Here is a 17,431-nt window from a genome sequence, read left to right as displayed (position 1 = left end):
GGAAAGTTTGGATAAATATAGGAGTGTTAGGAACACTCATTTAACTTACAGAAGGGGTTTTACATTAGTTGGCTGATTTGAATCTCAAACATACTGTTTACCAAAGCTCACCTACTAACAGCAACTTTGCTTTTAGTTGTCTTTTTTTTTTAACATGAAAATAAGAATACTTGTCTGCCTCAAAAATAAAAATCGTGGGGAACCAGCTTTCACTGGCACTGTGTATGTTGAATATAATTGGATGTTACAGAATCCTAATATTAAATAAAAATACATTCCAAAATGGAGTGAAAAGAACGTGACTGAGCAATTAAACCTTGTTTTCTTCTGAGCAAAACAATAAAAACATATGTTTTTATTAAAACATAGGGCTATATTTATTGTAACCTTAACAATTTTTAGTACAGGATCTTAATTTTAATTTACTCTTATTTTAATAGAACCTGCACTTGAATACGAAGCAGAAAAGGAAATTTAACTTAGCGGCAAAAAATGGTTGTGAAGGATAGTATTGTTTTGGCAGAGATTTTATTGTGACATTAATAACTAGTGCTTAATGTCTTTACTGCATGAAATGTGCCAGTGCCTCTATTGAGAGAACTGCTGGTGAGAAAGGCTTTTGATTGCATATTGACAGTCATATGTGTCATCCTTTTTGTTTCCTCTTACTTTTAATTGTCTGCTCTATTAACGTGTGTAAGGTCCACCTGATTTTAGTACTTATTAAATCACACAGGCTTAATTTCTAACCCTTGATAACAGATTGATGGCTCCTGTCTAATGATGGGAGATTATTCATCTCAGCCTTTTGAATGGCACTTCTGAGTCATCACTTCCTAGGTTTGGGAGCTTTTAAAAATCATAAATTCTTCAGAAGTATGTTGCTGTCATAGTAATGAAACAAAAATGCAGAATATGAATAGGTTAATGCAATTGTCATGTTTTTGCAGGTCTTAACTTTACCTTTGCATGAGTTTAATACTGGCTTCTTTTGCAGCCTATTAAACTATCGCTAAATTTATTTACACACACACACACACACCTAGGAGATTAAAAAAAAGGGAATGTCATAATTTTAAAGATAATGTATTTTTATACATGTTAAAACCCCCCTCAGATTAATTAAAGCAATAAGGAGATTAACTTTGTTTAGTGCCACTTAATAATTAACAGTATTTGGAGTCTGCTATATATCTGGACACTGTTTGTTTGTTTAGCTTATGTTCCTAGAGCAGGCTCGATGCTGCCTATTTTAAAGGCAGATAGTTGATGGATAATTAGGAAATCTGTTTATTTGGAAACATTTCAGAGAAATGCCATCAGTTCCTATGGATTTTCTTTTAGTTGAAACCACATTTTTCACAGAAAAATTCTCAGTGTATGAGACTAAAAGTGTAAACTTACTCTACTGGTTCCTGGCTTGTAAAAATGCTAATATTATTTCAGCTTTCTGTGGCAATAATCTCTGACTGCTTATGCTTGTTAATCCTTAACAATTTTCTGATGGAAGCCCATGCTGCTGTGGGGTAAATGAATGTCTGCTGTGGGGTAAATGAATGTCTGCTGTGGGTTTGCTTTTGCAAGTCAGTTCTGTAGGTCCTTTCTTGCTTAAGTTGCATTTCTGCAGGTTTCCATTTTGCAGTTTTTGAAGGGGGTGGTTCACTGCTCCTGATGGGAAGAAAGGGAAATCGAATCCACTGAAAATTGGTTTTGAGATACTGAGTGGTAAAACAATCTCTGCATATCATACCACAAGTACTGGGGCAACTGGCATCATGTCAAATGGTAGCATGACTCAGGTTTTCTTTTGAAAAACAAGGTAATAAATGTCAGAACTTAGATATTAAATATGATCTCAGACTTCCCTAATGGTGTGGGTTTATGTCAGGGAACCAATTTGTCCAGGATAGTAACAAGTGTTTTAGAAGGTCAATTTTGAGATTCTCAAGGTCAGGCTGCCTTTTAACAGAACTTTGAGAAAGCCAGCAAGTTAAATGCTGTAAAATTATCATCAATAGTGCATTTTCTTATGCTGTACATTTTTTTTTGTTTCATTTTTAAAGGCAAATCCCCCTCCAGTGCTGGTGAATACAGATTCTCTGGAGACTTCAACATATGTAAGTCTACACTTGCTTTCAATTCTAACTTTAAATCATGTTTTATGAATGTAGTTGGGTACACCTGTTGTTGCTGTTTAAGAAGACCTGTTTTATCTCTCTGATGATGCTTAATTTTGTCAGCTCTCATGATGGTTATTTAAACTCCTTCAATAGCTGTTTCATGAAAAAAAAAGTTGTAGATTTCAGGTGGGAATTTTTCTGTGTACCAGTGTATGGCAGTGCAAAACACAACTGAGATCCTGGAGGTTCAGTATTCAGAGAACAATCTGTTTCTTCAACTGTGCAGGCAGATACTTTAATATTTAATGTGCCATTTCTGTTGCACTTCTCATAAAAACATTTCTTCATGCAGTAGCTATACTTAAGGTTTTAGTGCTATAAATGTTCATAAAAATGAGTTGGTTCTGCTTGAAATATTAAGGTAATAAGTGTAGTTATGTGGAGACTGAGCTGTTCATTGGTCAGGCATAATTACAACATTTACTTATAAAGTCTTCTATCTAGGGGAAGGCCCTGGTAATAAAGCTTAGCTTAGTGGGTGTGAGATCCCTTTAAAACTTGGAAAATATAGACTGGGTCAGTGATTTTTATCATGTTATATATTCTTGCTCCTGTCTCTGCTAATGTTTGGTTTGTTATATGAATAAATCCAAAGGTAATTTTTCAAAAAAAGAGAGAGTACAGAACTAAGCTAAAGGAGAAGATAAAATGATGGAGGTTTTTGTTTGCTCCCATGTAGATGATGCTCATCATGTAGATGATATTTTAAATTGGATTAAAGACCTTTGTACATGGAAATAAGAGACTGTTTAAATATATTAGGATCAGCTTTGTTTTGTGTAATAGCAATGAATAGGGAAATGATTAATCATCCTTGTTATTTATTTAATAAAAAAGAAAAGAAAAGAGCACTGCACACTGATCAATCATCATGACCCTTTTGCAGGTACTGTAATGCTGGATGACTGCTTCATTCAGCACATGTTGTCATTCCTGTAGATAATAGCTCAAGGACTAAGCTACCATCAAAACTTCTTGATCACAGTAGCGTCTTTTGTGTTGGTGTAGCAATAGATCCAGTTTCATGGATTCAGAAGGTCAGGACCTCATCCCTTTTTAATAGAGAAATATCATGTGTTAAAACCACTGTATCTTTTCCACTGAACAAACTGCTAAGGACATAATCATTTTTGATGTACTTTGCAAAGATGATAATCTGTTATGTGTGGAATGGATATGGCTTCTATTGTCAGGGGAGATATAATTAGGGAGTGAGGGATAAAAGAGCTTGATATTAGACAGCCTGTAGACGTCACAGCATTGCCAGCTTTTGGAGCATTTAAATATGTTAAATAAACATAGGAGGAAGGAAGTAGCTTGATCTTAATTTTATTTGGGGTGAATTAAATTCCCTTTTTAAAGTCTCTACAAGGAAATGGCCAGATTTTAAAATGCTTTCTTCTATATATGTTTTTTATCTTTAGTGTGTTAAGACTACAGAAGTCTTTCCAGATATTCTATATCTTAAGGGTAGACAAGGTCCTTTGTAAAGTAATAGTATAAATGCTATATTTTACCTTGTTAAATATTTCATCCTAAAAGGCTAGGAATAGGGAGTTTTCTGTAGCTGCTGTAGGTAACTGTGGAGGAAAGAATTAGAGTTCCAAGATATCTTGGAAAAAACTTACTCTTGAATATATAAATATGATTGAGAATTTATTATTTAATTGATTTTTGTTAGTTTTGATTTTTTTTTTTGCTTCTGGTATTTGATACTTTCCTTATTCCCTAGGTAGCAAAGAATGTGGGTATCCTTTCTAACCAGAGGATGACAAGGCTTCTTTCTAGGATTTCAGTTTTTCATCAAGCTTTATCAAGTATTCTTCTAAACTCTTTTACTCTTTTGTCCCTATTTTAAATTGCTGAAGTTTAATATGTATGTGACATGATAAATAGTAGTATAAAGAGTTGTTAAATATTACTTTAGAAGGGTCTTGCCTATTTCTCATGAGAAGGTTATTTAAGGCATCAATCTTTGATTTTTCTCTGCTCAATGTGGAACAATAAGAGGAAAATTTGTACTCTGTTCTTCCTTACGATTCTTCTCTATCCCACATTCTCTTTCTTTTTTCTCAGTTTCAAGTTGCTGTATAGCCTGAGGAACATCTGAGGATCTCCAGAGCATTTTTTTCTTTCTGGCAGTCAGAAGCAGAGGGCCTGTGCCCTATAGTAGTTGTGTGGAACAGTCTGCTCTCTGAACAGGCACCTTTTAAACTCGTACAAAAAGATTGTCTGATTCATAAATACAGAGTGGTGTGAGAATCACATGTCCTCTCTAAGTCCAGTGGTTACTGTGAATCAGCTGAGATTTGATGGGAGTGAACTTCCAACCAAGCAAAGTAGGTTGTGTAAAGTATAGGATTTTCTGTAAGTCTGATTTCTCTTTTTTTTTAATAGGTCAATGGCACCGATGCAGATTACGAGTATGAAGAAATTACTCTTGAAAGGGTAACATGCTAAATGTCCTCTGTACTCCGTTTGAAATGGAACTTAGGATACTTTAATATGAAAAATGGCAATCCAAACTATATCTTACTCTTTCTTTTTTTATTTTAGGTAGATTATTTAACCTAATTTAGAAAAAGTACATTCAGTTGCTAAGCAGGAATTGAAAGTTTTATTAATATCCGTGACGACTGAGAGTAAAATCGGGGAATGATCTCTTCTAAGACATCCTGCATTTAATGTTGCTACCTAGACTTGTAGAGACAACACAGATTCCGATTTAATCTCCTGTATTGCTATTTTTCTTTACTTATATACTATTAAGTTTTATATTGAGATTACAAGTGACACCTTGTCACGTGCATTTCTTTGTTAGGTTTTCTTCGTTGAGATCTAGCTCAGTTCACTTGAGGTGCACTGTTAACAAAAAGACAGAAAGAAATTGTTTTATACCTGTGCAGTTCTGGTGGTTACTGAGAGGGTGAAGAGGTCTTGCAGTTGATGGTAAGGGCAAGTAATCCTTGAAGAGAAAAATGTCAGTCTGAATCTCTGCATCTGTGGGACTATATTAGAGGTGGGACATAAGCTATTTAAAGGCTTTTCCCTGGGAAAAATAATATGTCACTAATCATTTCATGAGGAGCAAATATTTGTATGAGTAATCTGAAATATCTAGTACTTTAGAGATAGAAGATTTTATGTAATTTATCAAGTTCAGTGAGAAAGCTGTGGGGCTGGAACTGTCACTTAGTTATACAATGACTTATGTTCTCCTTACATGTATGTAAGTTGTAATTATACTTATTTTAATATAAATAAGTTATATATGTAGCATACTGCTTAAATTGTCTTTAAATATTTTTGTTTTCAGTGAAAATGATGTAGATTTGGTTCTATAGTGTATCAAATACACCAGAATACCTTTTCCCCCAATAAATTTTTTTCCTCCTCTATCTTTAGGGAAATTCGGGACTTGGCTTTAGCATTGCAGGTGGTACAGACAACCCACATATTGGGGATGATGCAAGTATTTTCATTACAAAAATTATAGCCGGGGGTGCAGCTGCACAGGATGGAAGATTACGGTAGGATGGATTTCTGGCTTGGGTTACTAAGTGCTGTTACTGTATTTTAATAAGTGAATAGAAAATTTTCTGTTACTTTTAATAGTTTTATCCTCCTGCATTAAATGTTAAATGGGTTTTCCTTCTGGAAGCATTTTGTAAATAATGAAGAATGTTTGAGTGGATTAATATGCAACTCCCAAACGAATAACATCTGCAATTTAGGAAAATTAAGTGAAATTTTTCTATTTTGTGATATTAATTTATTATGCCATATGTTTCATAGTAATTAATTCAAGAAAAAGTTGAGACAGGTAGGATGGGTAACTCTTGGTTATCCATATGTGGATTTTCTGATCCACAAGGTAGTTGAGTTTATTAACAACCCCTTTTTATGCTTGGTAATAATTCAGTGGCTTAATTTTTCAAAGATAGCCATATACGTTGTTTGTAGGACTGGTTTTTTTCCTCTTGTGTTGCCAAGAACTTGGCCCATCATTTCATGTGCAAATACCTGCTGTATTATGGGTTTATAGTCCTAATGAGCTTACTTCAAGGCTTCATTCTAGCTTGTTGGCCATTGTCAGAGGTACATCTGGCAGGACACGGTGACAGGTGGGCCTGGCATTGCACTTTGTGTAATGAGGGCTCAGTGCTACTGCAGCAACATGTTAAATGGACTGGAAGGCCAGCACTTAAACTGCTTGTGAAAAGCAAGATTGACTTGTTCATATCATGGCTTACAACTAGTATGTTTGCATTGTGTGCCTTCTACGTTTTGGTTTTTTGAATTCTGTTTTATAGCTGTAAACAATAGGTAATTTTTTCAAACACTGTTAAAAACACTGTCAAAATGAGGTACATATAATAAGGTGCCCTCTTCAGCCATGAATTAAATATTCCTCTTAAATATTTTCTAGTGATCCTTGATTTATTTTTAAGCACTAATAATTAATTTTAGAGCATTGTCTTGAATGAGTAGAACTTAGGAGATAAATCTCTGTATTTTAATGTGTTAACATGTATGTTAGTGTATTATAGATGCAATATTAGGCTCCTGATGTGTGCTCTCTGCTGTAACACAACAGCTGAGCATGACTGTTGCTGTCTGCAGGGTCAATGATTGTATCCTGCGAGTAAACGAGGTGGATGTTCGGGACGTGACACACAGCAAAGCCGTGGAAGCACTGAAAGAAGCAGGATCCATTGTACGATTGTATGTCAAAAGGAGGAAACCAGTCACAGAAAAAATAGTGGAAATCAAACTTGTGAAAGGCCCCAAAGGTATGTTGGAAATCTAAAGCATCTGTTTCATAAGGATAGAATTGAAACTGTTCTTGTAGAATGCCAAGTTTTCTTTTAAATGATAAAAAAGTTTTTGATGTTTTCTTTTAAATGATAAAAATGTTACCTAGTAATTTTTAAGTACATTGAAATTGGACTAAAATACTTAATTGGATTACCTTGTAAGGATGTTTGAGAGATTAAAAATAATTTAGGGAAATTAATTACTGGACAACATGGCTATTAATATATAGATACTATAGCATGGTGATGCTTATAGCTCTGCTGTGCCCATACTTCACAAAGCATGAAGTAAATGATCTAGCTTTTGGTTTTAGAATTGTGTGCATGTTACATGTTTTCTAGAGCTTTATTTTGAAGAAAATTATGGAGCTCACTTGAAAAGGCATCAGAATTACTTCAGCCAGACCCTGATTATATATATTTGTGTTATATAAGGAGTGTTATTATTTATGTAAGAATTTAAATCCAATGATTGCAAGAAAGGTTTGTTGAGTAATGCCTTTATCTTCAAGCAGGTCTTGGTTTCAGTATTGCTGGTGGTGTAGGAAATCAGCATATACCTGGGGACAACAGCATTTATGTAACCAAAATCATTGAAGGTGGGGCAGCACATAAAGATGGCAAACTTCAGATTGGAGACAAACTTTTAGCTGTAAGTAAGAGCTGCATTTTTTTAATGGTCATTCACTTTTAGACTCAATAGGGGCATGATTCAATTTGTGGTTAAGCTGCCTGGAAATCAGTGATAAAATTAAATCTGCATCATTCAACACCATCCCATCAGGAAATCTGAAATCTATGCCTCAGCCCAATGTTCCGTGCAAAACCTGTATAAATCAGCATGTTTATTTCTGCTGCTTGCTATTATTTTTCTGGGGTCTGAGTGACAGAATTGTGAACAAACGTACAATGGGATTGTTTCTTTTCTGAAAATAGAAGAATGGAATGGAACTCCTTGTACTGGTGGCTGGCCAGCCTTTAGCCAGTCTGTAGTGAAGCTGCTGCTTATATTGCATTTCAGTGATTGTAATGATTTTGAATGGCGTTGTTATTTTTTAAAAAGCTTAAAATAGCTTCAAAGTTGAATTTTTCTATGCACAAAGTAAAAAAAAAAAAAAATTCAACTTCCTGAAATTCAATCCACAAATTTTTTATCCAGATAGAAAAATGAGAACCACAGCCATACATTGCAAAATTTAACTTTCTGACTCTGTGTTTAAGTTGTACTGCACTTACCAAATACTGCAAAATGACTTCTCAGTCTTCAAGAGTGGTAGGAATTAAAATCTATTAAAAAGATATCAACAAAAGGCTTTTAGAAAACTTGTAGGAAACTTAGAGAATACAGATGCCGGGAATAGAATTCTTCCCCCACAATTAACAATTGTCAAAGCCTGGTTGTTCTTACACATGAAGTTAAATGATGAAAGTGTCTTTAGTCCCTTGGGTTCAGTGCGGTACAAGCTTTATTTCCTTTGTTGCCTGGAATTATCTGCAGAAGCTTCTTCCCTTTCACAATAAGGGATTTTTTTAAATGGAAGTGCTAGTGTTTCACTCTAATAACTATAGTTTAAATTGTTGCTGTTTGTAGTTGAACTAGTTCTTGTTACTTAGCATGTAAATCAGTTATTCTGGGACCTTCTCAAGTTCTGACCCCTAGTTTTTGACATCATGCCAGAATATATTGTCCTGTTATAAGGTCTAGAACATAATTATGTCATGACAAGTTGATGTGGGGTTTATTCTTATTAGAAGAAACTTCTCTCTATGGAATGCTTGCAGTAACACACTGTGTAAGTGTGCACACTTACTACATTTTGAGTGTCCTATTTGTCCCATTGGCTCCCCAAAGTTGTGTGTGCCTTCTTTACAATGCTGTGGTCAATACAGTTTATAATAATCTTTGATAGGAATACTTGTCCTCATACTTAACAAGGCATCTCTTATATAATTTCATGTAACCAAGTATGTCTGGGACACATGAATCCTAATAAAGACTCTCAATGCCAGTGTTCCAACAGCCTTCAGTGAGTGTCCTTTGAAAGCAGTACATTTTTCTGGGTTAAGAATGTTTGTTTTTCTCTTCAGGTCAACAGTGTTTGCTTGGAAGAGGTTACTCATGAAGAAGCAGTGACTGCCTTAAAAAACACATCTGACTTTGTTTATCTGAAGGTTGCAAAACCCACCAGCATGTTCATGAATGACAGTTATGCCCCTCCTGACATCACAAACTGTAAGTTTGTCTTATCTTTCTGATTTAATTAATTTTCCCTTTAAGATATTAACATATATTTCATTTTTAGTATTTTAACTGTTGCAAGCTTAAAAAAATATATGCAAAAATCTGATATAAGTTGATTAATGAGAAAAATTATATACTATACAGAACAATATCCTATAGCTTGTATACTAAAAAGACAGCAGCAGCAGGGCTCCAGGTGTGTTTTTGTGGCTGTCATGGCCCAGTCCTAGAGACTCAGTGTTACTCATCACTTGCTGATGAGTAAAAGGGGAGAGAACAAGTGTCTCATCCTCTTGTTGTGTGAAGAGTAGAAAACAGTGCACTGTGAGGGTGTTCAGTGTCCTGTAAACTTAAGAGGTTGGTGATGCTCTGATGTTTTTCCTGTTTTCCTGGTTTTGCTTGAACTTGCATATACTTGAATAAACTGAACAGGGAGGAGTTCTTGCTCTGGTGCCTGCCTGTGAATGTGTTAAAAAATTCCATGTTAACTTATTTGAAATCTGACTTCAGTTTTGACATAATTCTTGACAATTTGAATGGAAAACCAGTGAATGCTGTATTAAAAAGAAGTTACAAGAATTTCTTGTTGACCTAAGGGTACTACTGACAAGAGTCTTTTCAAAGTCAAACATACAAATCCAGAAAGTTCAGGGTTGAACTACAATGTAAAGAAATACTTGAGTTGAGTATACTTAAGAGGGTTATTACCATTTAGTGGCTGGTGAAATGGAAGATAATGATATAACTGCATATTTCCAAGACTGAATAGACTGACTTTTCTGGATGACCAGTTTTCCTCATGTTGTCACATGAAATGGTTCTAGGGGAGACTTATTTTAGGTATTGCTTTGTTTCCTGCTATTAGATATGTGCAATGATATGTAGCACTGATCTGTTAAGGTACTACTTCATATGAAAGAAAGGAACACTTTGGGAATGACAGATGTAATTGACAACAGTATGTAAAGAACAACGAACTAAAGTGCAGCACAACCAAGACTGAAGTACCTTATAAGCCCATCATTTATTGGCAATAGCTACAGTATCTTAAAATCTATTTGTAAGCTTATTGAATTACAATTTGGAGCTAATTAGGTTTTATCTCCGCTGTGTTATTAGAGGTGTACTCTGGAAGGCTCCATTTGTTGGCATATCTAATTTTCAGCCTCCACTGATTCTTCCCCAGTTTTCGACTCATATATTTTATGGTTATAGAGCAGCCATTTTCCCTTACTGAATCTAGTTTGTACAATATATTTCCTACTGTTTCCTTGGAAAGTTGACTTCCTGTTCTCTCTCCATATAACTGCTCTTTTCATATATTTCCCCTGGAATTCATATTTTTTGGAAAAGAGAAATCTGATTTTTACCTAATATTCCTGGTAATGTTGCGGTAATGCAGTTACACTGCTGTGGATTGGGATGTGACAATCATTGGAGTATCTCATCTCTTACTACTGCACTTTGACTCAATCATTGGAATATTTACTTTTTTAATCTTTTGTGGGGTCAAAGACAAAACCTGTAGAAAGTTTGAGGGGAGGAAGGTAGAGAAGGATCTGATTTCTGGTAATTTGCCCAGCGCTAATAAATCAATGACAGAGGCGGAGATGGCTGTTGGTTGTTGGAGCTCTTGTCATGCAGAGTTATTAATTTCTCTCAGATGGTGGATGAACTGGAGATTCCGTTCATTGAAGGCAAGTGCATGATAACACAGATCCATAAGAGAGTGCCTTCTTCAAGAATGCCTTCTCAGCATGTCCAGTGGCTGGGCAGATCAGGGAGGTTCTGTCAAGGGTAATCCCACATGACTGCCATGAGGATGTACTCTGCCATCTTGCCATGAGTCCTGAATTTCTCAGTAAGTGTGACTTGGTGTCACATCCATTACCAGAGATAAATGGCCTGGTCACACATGTGGCTCCTTTTGTCCCATTGCCATCCTTCCTCCAGAGTTTCTCTCCGTTTGCTCTCCTTCTTAGGGTGATTTGAGAGATGCTGGCATTCTGCGCAGCCCAGTATCCCATCCTTTGTGGGAAGTGTATTTCTGTCCTTATACTGAGAAGACAAAAGAAGAAAAGCCAGTCTCCTGACCTTGTCATGTACCTCAAGCTCCAGCAACCACATCTGGGAACCTTTCTCCTCCAGCTCAAGTATTCTGAAAAAAAAGTCATGGAAGTTTTTCTCAGATTCCAGGCGTCTTGTCTCTCTTTGTCTTTTAATGACCTTTGACAAGATTTGTGGGCTGTCTGTACTTTTGAGTAGATTTTCTGTGTTTTATTTCATTTAGCTACAGTTCCCTTGAGTTCCCTATCTGAAGATACTGTTTTTCACTGTTTCTGGTAGATCAAAGAACATTCCTCTGCAAAGTGCTGGGTTCTTTGACGAAACTTCAGTCTGTTTCTTTTCCTTACAACAGGAAAGCCTTTTCTACTCAAGGGTCCATGAGCTTTTGTCTCTGTTGATCAAAGTGCTGCTGACTGTTATTGCAGCTGGTGAGGAGACTGAACCTACTGCTGGAATTTTGAACCCAAAGCAGACCTGAAGGTCTTGCTGAGGTGTTTAATGACTTAATTTCAGGAAATCAGTTTAGTCTTTTCCTCAGTCTTTCACTTATGAAGCACCACTGTGTGTTTCTGAGCTGCTAAATGCTATTTTTCTAATACAGGGCAGAACAAAAGCTTTTCCAGTACCTCTCAGCATTTGCACATTTACAGTGGAAATCTCAAAGGGAGACATCAATCTCCTCAAAGGCTGATTCTGCTTTTGCAACCAGAAAGCCTCTGCTTTCTGCAAGAAGCTGCTCAGTTAGGTAGAACTCTTACCAAAAAATGGTGGCACCTGTATGTAGTTATTTTATACTGCATTTAGCAGAGTAGTACAGGGCTCAAGAGCTTTAGACTGGGGATCTGAAGTGCCTTTACCAGATGGCAGATATTAAAGAGGTATTTTCTAGGATCACCTGGATTGAGGCAGTGTTGAAACAGTTACCAGGCTTCTTTCCTCACCTACTCATCTGCAGCTGCTTTGAGACATGTATTTGCAATCCTCCTTCCTGTTTCTGTCCATGAGAATCCTTTCAGCCAGGTTCTTAGGAGTTCAGTCCTACCACAAAGGAAAAGTAAGATGTGCATAGGCTCCCTATGAACATGTCTACTACAAGTGGTGTTAAGATAGAAACTCTATTATATGTGAACTGCTCACTTACAGCCCCTTGGGAGGGCTTTTTGTTTGCTTATTTTATTTCTGGGGTGTTTCTTGTTTGTTTTGTTGGTTTGTTGCTTGTTTTGTTTTCTTTTTAAATTCTCATTTTAACAGAAATCTCTAAAAGCACAGTGCACAGTACTTGGTACTGTGCAGAACATGCCATAGATTGCCCACTGTGCTCACTTCTGTGGACTTTGCAGTTAATTCAAAAGTCCAAATTCAGAATTTGAAAGTGGTTATGGTTTTTTGAGAGAGAGGACTGCTTCCATACAGGTCTCCTTTGAAGACATTATCAATGATGCATTTTTGACTCCTAATTAATGTCAAAGTATTTTTGTGCTTTTGTGTGCTGGTACAGTATTTCCACCCTGCATTGAGAAATAAAATATTGGAAGGCAGGGAATAATCAGTTTCTTCACTAGACATGGATGCCTTATCATTTCTTAAATGGCCTAAGTACAGGAAGAGAAGAATATGTAATAACAGCAAAAGACAATAAAGTTTAAATTTTATTGCCCATTTTAGAAATTATACTTGAGGTTGGTATCCTCAGTTTGCAGGTAATAGGAAAATAATAAGAAATCGTCCATTTTTTCTTTTTGTCTATAACTGTCTTATGTAAATGAGAGGGTGGATTTGTAACTGGAATTTCTTCTTAAGTCTGACTTTTTCTGTCAAAGCAAGTTGGTTTCATGCATGCAGTTTTCTGTTCATCCAAAAGACAGCTCCTTTATCAGTTCCATCAGAAATAATATTTACCTGGAAATAGAAGTTTAGACCTCATTTAGGATTCAAAAAGTGATGGCTTGCCTTTTATTTCTGTCATGTTCCTCATGAATATGCTTGCTATAATTTCCATCTGAAGCAGTTTCAAGTGAGGTGCAGGCATGGTTTAGTGCAGGAGCTCCACAGAGAGCAGCCTCTCTGTGCCTTTATAGCTTTGCTTTCATAGCACTGAGAGCACCACTGAGAAAGGACCAGACTGTTCCAAGCAAGTAGCACATTTAAAACTTTAGGAAGGATGCACCCCCAGTGCTATTGTAGAACTGTCCACAGGTCTGAAATAATAAACTGTTATATTGATCAATAGCTGACTTTTAGTCATAGGGTGAAAGGAGAAAAAATTTAAAAAATAAGGACATGTAATAGGTGGTGTGTATGTTTCTGAACACAGTGCAGTTAAAATCTGCAAGAACCTGAAAAACAATCAAATGAGAAGTACTGTAAGTCAATGAATATAGAATTTGTATGTAATATTTTCCTATAAAATATGCATCATTATGACTACCATTGGCTTGTTAAAAGCAATTTCAAATTCATTTTGTGGAATGAGATAATTTAGTGCAGGAACAGAATGTACAGAGCTGCTATATTGTGCAACAGTTGTTCAGGTTTTTTAATCAACACCCATTTTCCTGTAGTTGGAAAAGAGCTCATAATGTTTTGCATTAAAATTTTTGTGCTTTAGCTTTAAAATTTTTTGAGAAAAAACAAAACAACTGTATTTGTGTGGGGTTTTTTTAAGCAAAATGGGTGTGCTTTTGAACTGCTGAAGCTGTTAATAGTGGATTTTAATGCTTGCTGATATGTTGACAGTGTTGTCCTGATGCATATGATGCCCTGTGAACAATTTACTGCACACAGGTTTACTAGGAATCTAGAACAATACAGGCACAATCAAGCCCAGACTGGGTGGTTTGAAATATATATGTGTATACATAAATATATAATATTATATAATTAGCAAATATATAATATATATGTATATATCAAGACTACTTTTGATAAGTTTGTATATGATCCAAACTTTTTGAGAATGGCTTAACAAGGAAAAAACAAACGGAGAATGTGCAGATTGCTTCATCAGTCTGTGTCATGTATGTTCAGTTAAAGAGCTTTGGGCTTAGTATAAATCCTCAAAGGTCAGCTACTCCATCAGATGCAGCAAGTAAGGGCAAAGAGTCTGGCAGCTTTAATAATACTGAATCTGTGAAGAATCCCCACCCTTCATGTTTAAGCCCCAAAGTTTGAAGCACGTACGCCAGGAAAAAGCCATTTCCACTTGTAGAACATTCTTTGTAATAGCAAACAGTGGGTATGCTTGTGCCTTAATGAGCACTTAAAATTGATGTGCCTAGCTTGGAAATATCATGCACCTTCTTAATTATTTATTGGAACAATTCTCCTGGTGTTGTAGAAGATTTTCCATCAATTGTAATCATTAAGATGCTAAATTTCTTCTGGTATGCGTGTTGTGGTTCAGTTAAAACTTTGCTTCAGTCAAGTTAAAGACAGCTTTAAAACAGATAAATCTCCAGACTGTTCCCATGGGCTTCAACTATCCACAGTAATTGTTTTTAAAAAAGTTTTATTTGAGAGACAATGAAACTGAAAAATTTGCTTACTGATTTAGTGAGGAGACTGAGCAATGTATAGATTTAACACGCTATTTTAGAACTATGATATTTATAATATATCATTTCAACTGCTATGGTTTGTTTTTAAAAGAGGTCACTTCTTTGTTTCATTTCCTCCAGCTCTTTTTTTTTGTATTATCCTTATGTCTTTTCTTGTTTTCCTTCCCCCTCTGTGAAGCTTATTCTCAGCCAGTGGATAACCATATCAGCCCATCTGCCTACCTGGGACAGTCCCTGCCCCCAGCATCCCCAGGGAGATACTCACCAGTTCCCAAGGGAATGCTTGGAGATGATGAGATCACCAGGTAATAAACAACCAAAGTGTCAGATTGATTAACCAGGGCAGCTCCAAAATGTGATAGTGGGCAAAATACTAGGGAATGCTATATTTTATTTCGAGGAATAGATGTTAGTTTTTTAACTCTTGTAAACATTGTTGTAAGGATAAGACTATGTATATTTACATGTATATATACACACACACACACTCTTTATTTATTGGTCCAAGAATAGCATTAAAAGCAGAAAGCCCTGGAAATGTTGCATGCATTGACAGAGATTTTTAGGATGGTAATATGAGCAGACCAGAGATTTTCTTATTTTAAAGCAAGCAGTGTTTGGGTCCTCCCTGCCCCCACAGACAAGGGTTTGTTTTGATGGATTCTAAATCCAGAAGGGCTGGAGAGCTCTTAATCCTTTCCCATTAAGAGACCTTTCATTCCTTCACTGATTCAGTAGATTGCATTAATCTTTTGTTCATCATTGATGATAAAGGGAAGCTCTTGTAATTTTGTTGCCCTTCTGTTCTGCAAGTATAGGGATGTTACACTGCACTTTCAGTGTGCTGTTGCTGAATTCTGTGTCACACCATCATCTGATATGGCTAATGTCACTCAGATTCTGAGGCAGGGTCCACCCAGGATTGGAACCTAAGTGGCATAATAAGCTGGAGAATTGATTTTAGTGTAGTGGAAGGTAGGATATGTCTTTGTACTGATTTTTAACTTAGGGTTAGGTAGACATATAAGCCAAAATTATTCTGTCCTGTTGATATCATTATGGTTTTATTGCTTTCCTTTAAAATTAATGTAAAAGGCAGCTTTTAGATTTCTTCTAAAATGCAAGGCCTATCCAGAAAATGTTTAGATTTTCTTTAACTTACTTTCTCATATTACACTCTCCATCCCAAAAAGAGATTTATAAATTTTGTGTTATTTTAAAAGATACTGCATCTTTTTGTTTTCTCTTCTGTTCTGTTTTTGTTAATATATTGGTGTGATCCAGAGCAATATGTATAGAGATTTTCACAATGTAATTTATTTGTAATTAAATAGCACTCTGAAAAAATGAATATACTAGTTAATGGAGGTGAAATTTAAGAAATTGACCTTAAGATGATTTAATAGTGCAAAAATTGAGCGACTTTTAAAGATTGGACTAGATAATACTTTTTGTTTTGGAAAAGAAAGCAGCTTCTTACTTTAGCCTGTAAGTTAATAATTAATACCTCTAAATACCTAATGTCCATTAATTGTTCTTTAGTGCTCTCTAGTGATTCTTGAAATGCAGTGCACAGTTTTTCTGCTTTATTACAAATGTCTGTTTCTGAGATCATTTATGCTTTGGTTGCATTAAATCAAGCAGCAGATAATAAGATTTTTGGAAGGAGTCTTTCTGCATTAGAATTTGACTGGCTTTATCAATATTTTTTCTTTCCTCCTCTCATTCGAGTTAGGAGGGGATCCTGTGAAAAAAAGTGCAACAACTTGGTTTAGTTTAACTTCTTCAATTTGCAGTTGCTTTGCTAAATTTGACAGTCGTATCTGAAATGTCACAACCTATATTGATCTTCTTGAACAATATGGAAAATATTAAGTAATGACATTTAGTGCTGAATAGGATTGTAGCATAATAGGAATTTATTTATATATTTATTTATACATATGTACATACTTACAGATTTGTTCAGTTCACCTAACAAAGGGGAGGGGATTTTGTTTTGCATCTAGGAGCTTTTCTAATTGTTTATTTTACTTTTACTCATATCTAGTGACCAAGGTTTCATATTTTTTTCTTTTCCTCCAGGGAGCCTAGAAAGGTTGTCCTGCATCGAGGATCAACAGGTCTTGGTTTCAACATTGTTGGGGGAGAAGATGGAGAAGGAATTTTCATCTCTTTCATCCTTGCAGGAGGGCCAGCTGACCTGAGTGGAGAGCTTAGGAAAGGAGATCGTATAATTTCTGTAGGATTCTTTGTTTCTTTTATTTAAACAGCAACAAAAGTTTCCCCCTCCCTGCATATTAATACCAATTAATGATATGCAAAAAATGTTATTAACTGAGCTAAATTTGAGATAATGGAACAGATGCCAATATACTTCCAAACTACCTTTGAGGACTTTAGTCTGCCTCAGTTTCTTCTCTATAACCTGATTAAAATAGCACTCTTTGAGACATTCAGTGAAGACATTAACTTACCTTGGTCTTGTAGCTGAGGGCTGTATGTGTCTCAATTGAAAGAATACAGGTTTCAGAAATAACCCTTCTAATGAGATGGAGACACTTGGCT

At 35.7% G+C, this 17,431-nt stretch overlaps 1 protein-coding gene across 1 annotated transcript in view; it reads left to right on the top strand.

Annotated features, from left to right (window-relative positions):
* DLG1 (discs large MAGUK scaffold protein 1) overlaps window positions 1–17,431 on the top strand; it is a 115,597-nt gene that overhangs the window by 62,366 nt on the left and 35,800 nt on the right. The window contains exons 3-10 of the mRNA XM_031062795.1: window positions 2,064–2,117; window positions 4,578–4,628; window positions 5,586–5,710; window positions 6,804–6,973; window positions 7,513–7,649; window positions 9,086–9,230; window positions 15,042–15,168; window positions 16,949–17,105. Coding sequence (XP_030918655.1) covers window positions 2,064–2,117; window positions 4,578–4,628; window positions 5,586–5,710; window positions 6,804–6,973; window positions 7,513–7,649; window positions 9,086–9,230; window positions 15,042–15,168; window positions 16,949–17,105 — 966 coding nt within the window. The remainder of the gene's footprint in view (window positions 1–2,063; window positions 2,118–4,577; window positions 4,629–5,585; window positions 5,711–6,803; window positions 6,974–7,512; window positions 7,650–9,085; window positions 9,231–15,041; window positions 15,169–16,948; window positions 17,106–17,431) is intronic.

This window comes from Geospiza fortis, unplaced genomic scaffold (genome assembly GCF_000277835.1).
Source record: "Geospiza fortis unplaced genomic scaffold, GeoFor_1.0 scaffold19, whole genome shotgun sequence".
In the NCBI taxonomy this organism is placed as follows: Eukaryota; Metazoa; Chordata; class Aves; order Passeriformes; family Thraupidae; genus Geospiza; species Geospiza fortis.
The sequence above is the reverse complement of the archived record's forward strand: the minus strand, read 5'-3'. Positions and strand labels throughout refer to the sequence as shown.